The sequence below is a fragment of the Diabrotica virgifera genome, chromosome 10 (assembly GCF_917563875.1).
Source record: "Diabrotica virgifera virgifera chromosome 10, PGI_DIABVI_V3a".
Lineage (NCBI taxonomy): Eukaryota > Metazoa > Arthropoda > Insecta > Coleoptera > Chrysomelidae > Diabrotica > Diabrotica virgifera.
The window spans coordinates 79,936,643-79,939,174 of NC_065452.1; the positions used below are offsets into that span (position 1 = coordinate 79,936,643).

Here is a 2,532-nt window from a genome sequence, read left to right on the forward strand (position 1 = left end):
CTAAAAATCCAGCGTTATTAGTTACTTTTTGCTATTTTTAATGCGCATAAGTTTAGTAATTTCATTTTTAACACAAAATTTAATCTTTGACCAACATCTTTCAACTAATATGGGATGTCGCTCAATGCATTTCTCACATTCTTTTTTGTTTGGTACAATTCCCTTCTTAATATTAAGTTTAAAATAATTGCAGACGGCTTCCTTTTCTTGATCCGTCCATGGAACTGGACCTCTGGAAATCTTTTTGGACTTTTTTTTTACTAAAAAAATCAATAAACAATAAATTAATAAATTATATTGTTAGCAAAAAATAGTATTCTCATTTTAATTTGGCATGTTTTTACAACGCCCCATTTACCTCAGATTACAACTGAAATATTCCATATATTGTTGACTGTTTTTTTTTTAGTTTTGACTTAAGATTGTTCAAATAATCACTTACATTTTGTTTTGTGAATGGTCTGAACATTTTCATCATTATCAATTCCTGCTTCACCTTCCGGTTCAGCTTCTGGTTCTTCTTCCTCATCTTCTTCTAAAGTAGGCAGATCTAGAAAATGAATCATAGAAGCAAACAAATTAATACTAGTTAAATATTCAAAACATTACCTTTAATTTCTATTTCGTCAATAGATTTTCCAGCAAACTTGTTCACTTCACCTTTATCAACAGCTATAAGCAATCGACTTACTTTGGTGAGTTCAATCGCACTTTCGTGCATTCTGTAAAAATCACGATGTACTTTAATGTCATGACCTAAGTGACGAGCTAACCAGTCATATTGATTTTCTGACATGTCAAATAGTTGACATACAGTTGCTACATATTTACGCAACTTTGTTCCCGTTATTGCTGAAGGATTCTGCAAATCAATTTCTTCACATATTTTTTTCAAGCAATCATGCCCCCTAAGATTTGAACTAGATGGATTAGATCTGGCGAAAATGTATACATTTTGACTTGAAATACCACATGTAACTCTATGTTGAATCAAAATATCAACACATTGTTTCGTATTTGGAGTTAGGATTACTGGGACCTTTTTGCCACGTTTCCCTTCAATTTCCACTACTGTCAATGACTCTGCCAGTTTTTTTTCGATTATTGTGAGAGAATTTTTTATTTCGTCCGTATTTTGCTCTGCCCAAGTTGGTCGGGTAATATAATCAGTTAGCTTCATTTTTGCTGCTTCACCCGATCTGCGTTTATTAAACAATATTATTCTAGATAAAGTTAACGTTGCAAGCCGTGTCCACTTATAATTATTAGTGTAGTCTTGTATTAATTCTTGTTTAGCCTTTAACATGTTTGTATCGATATAATTACTAAGTTTCACTAAATCGGTCGTAATTGGCAAAAGTTGAGTGGAATTCAATTTTCTTCGGTAAAGTGTGGATATAGCATTGGAAGATATTCTTATGCTCCATTCCATTTTCATCAGCTGAAGGAATGATAACAATGACTTGTTTTTTTTTCATATTTCCTGCTCTTAAAGCACTGCCTCTCTGAATAGCCACACATTTCTTAAGAGCATAACCCAATTTTAAAGCTAAACTCGGAGTATAAAATTCTGGTCTACAGTTACTACTAGCTGCCATGGTCATACTAATGTCTTTAGTTGCTTGAACAACCACATCGAATTTCTCAGGAACCAGAAAATCGCCAAGCGTTTGCGACCTACTGTTAGTTAATTTCTTAAGGGATATAACTAAACGAGCTAGCTGCCTCATGGTTTGTCTTGTTAACTCGTTTTAAGTATCACCATACTTCTCGTACTGCATGGCTCCATATTTCAATATCAAAATATCATTGTTGCAGGTGTTACCAATTTCATCGTTTTTAAACTTTGCTATTATTGAATTTGTGAAATCTTTAGTAAAACCAATTCCGAATATATCAGCTACGAGAGCATTGCTTTCGTCAATAACATGACGGGATTCTTTCTGGTCATCAATATTAACTTTTTTCCTTGCATGTATATTTCACATGATGCCAGATATGTTTTTTCAATAAAAATCCTAGACAGTTGGGACAAGGACCATAATTGATATCACTAACAAATTGTGCTTCATCTGCTGTTGGCCGTCTAATTACTATCAGCTGACCTTTTTTTGTAGAAAGAACGTTGCAATTGTGATAGAAGTCTCCCACCCTAATCAATTCTAAGAAAGCTTGCTTTCTCTTTTGAGAACCCTTGGGATGAAGTAAACATTTTTTTACTTCTGATTCTTCGGAATAAACGGTTTCAAAGTGTCTTGCCATAAGTATAACTTGCTTACTACAGTAGTAACAAGCATTAATTTTATTTCTTACTCTTTTACCACTTTTTCTAATTGCTGCATTTATTTCAATTTCATTCCGACAATTTTTTTTCCTGTACGTTATGGACTGATCAGTAATCTGAGAACTGTTTGTTGTACCTCCACTGTCACGATTTTTGATATTGTTACTAAATTTGTCAGATGTCTCATAGTGTGTTTTTAACCAATCACTTGCTGGTAGATCTTTATTATTGCAATTAGAAACATTTTC

At 33.1% G+C, this 2,532-nt stretch overlaps 1 protein-coding gene across 1 annotated transcript in view; it reads right to left on the reverse strand.

Annotated features, from left to right (window-relative positions):
* Positions 1 to 1,751: 1,751 nt before the first annotated feature.
* The window catches only part of LOC114342541 (uncharacterized), a 379,450-nt gene continuing 378,669 nt past the window's right edge, over positions 1,752 to 2,532 (reverse strand). Inside the window, exon 10 of the mRNA XM_050663028.1 lies at positions 1,752 to 1,968. Coding sequence (XP_050518985.1) covers positions 1,752 to 1,968 — 217 coding nt within the window. The remainder of the gene's footprint in view (positions 1,969 to 2,532) is intronic.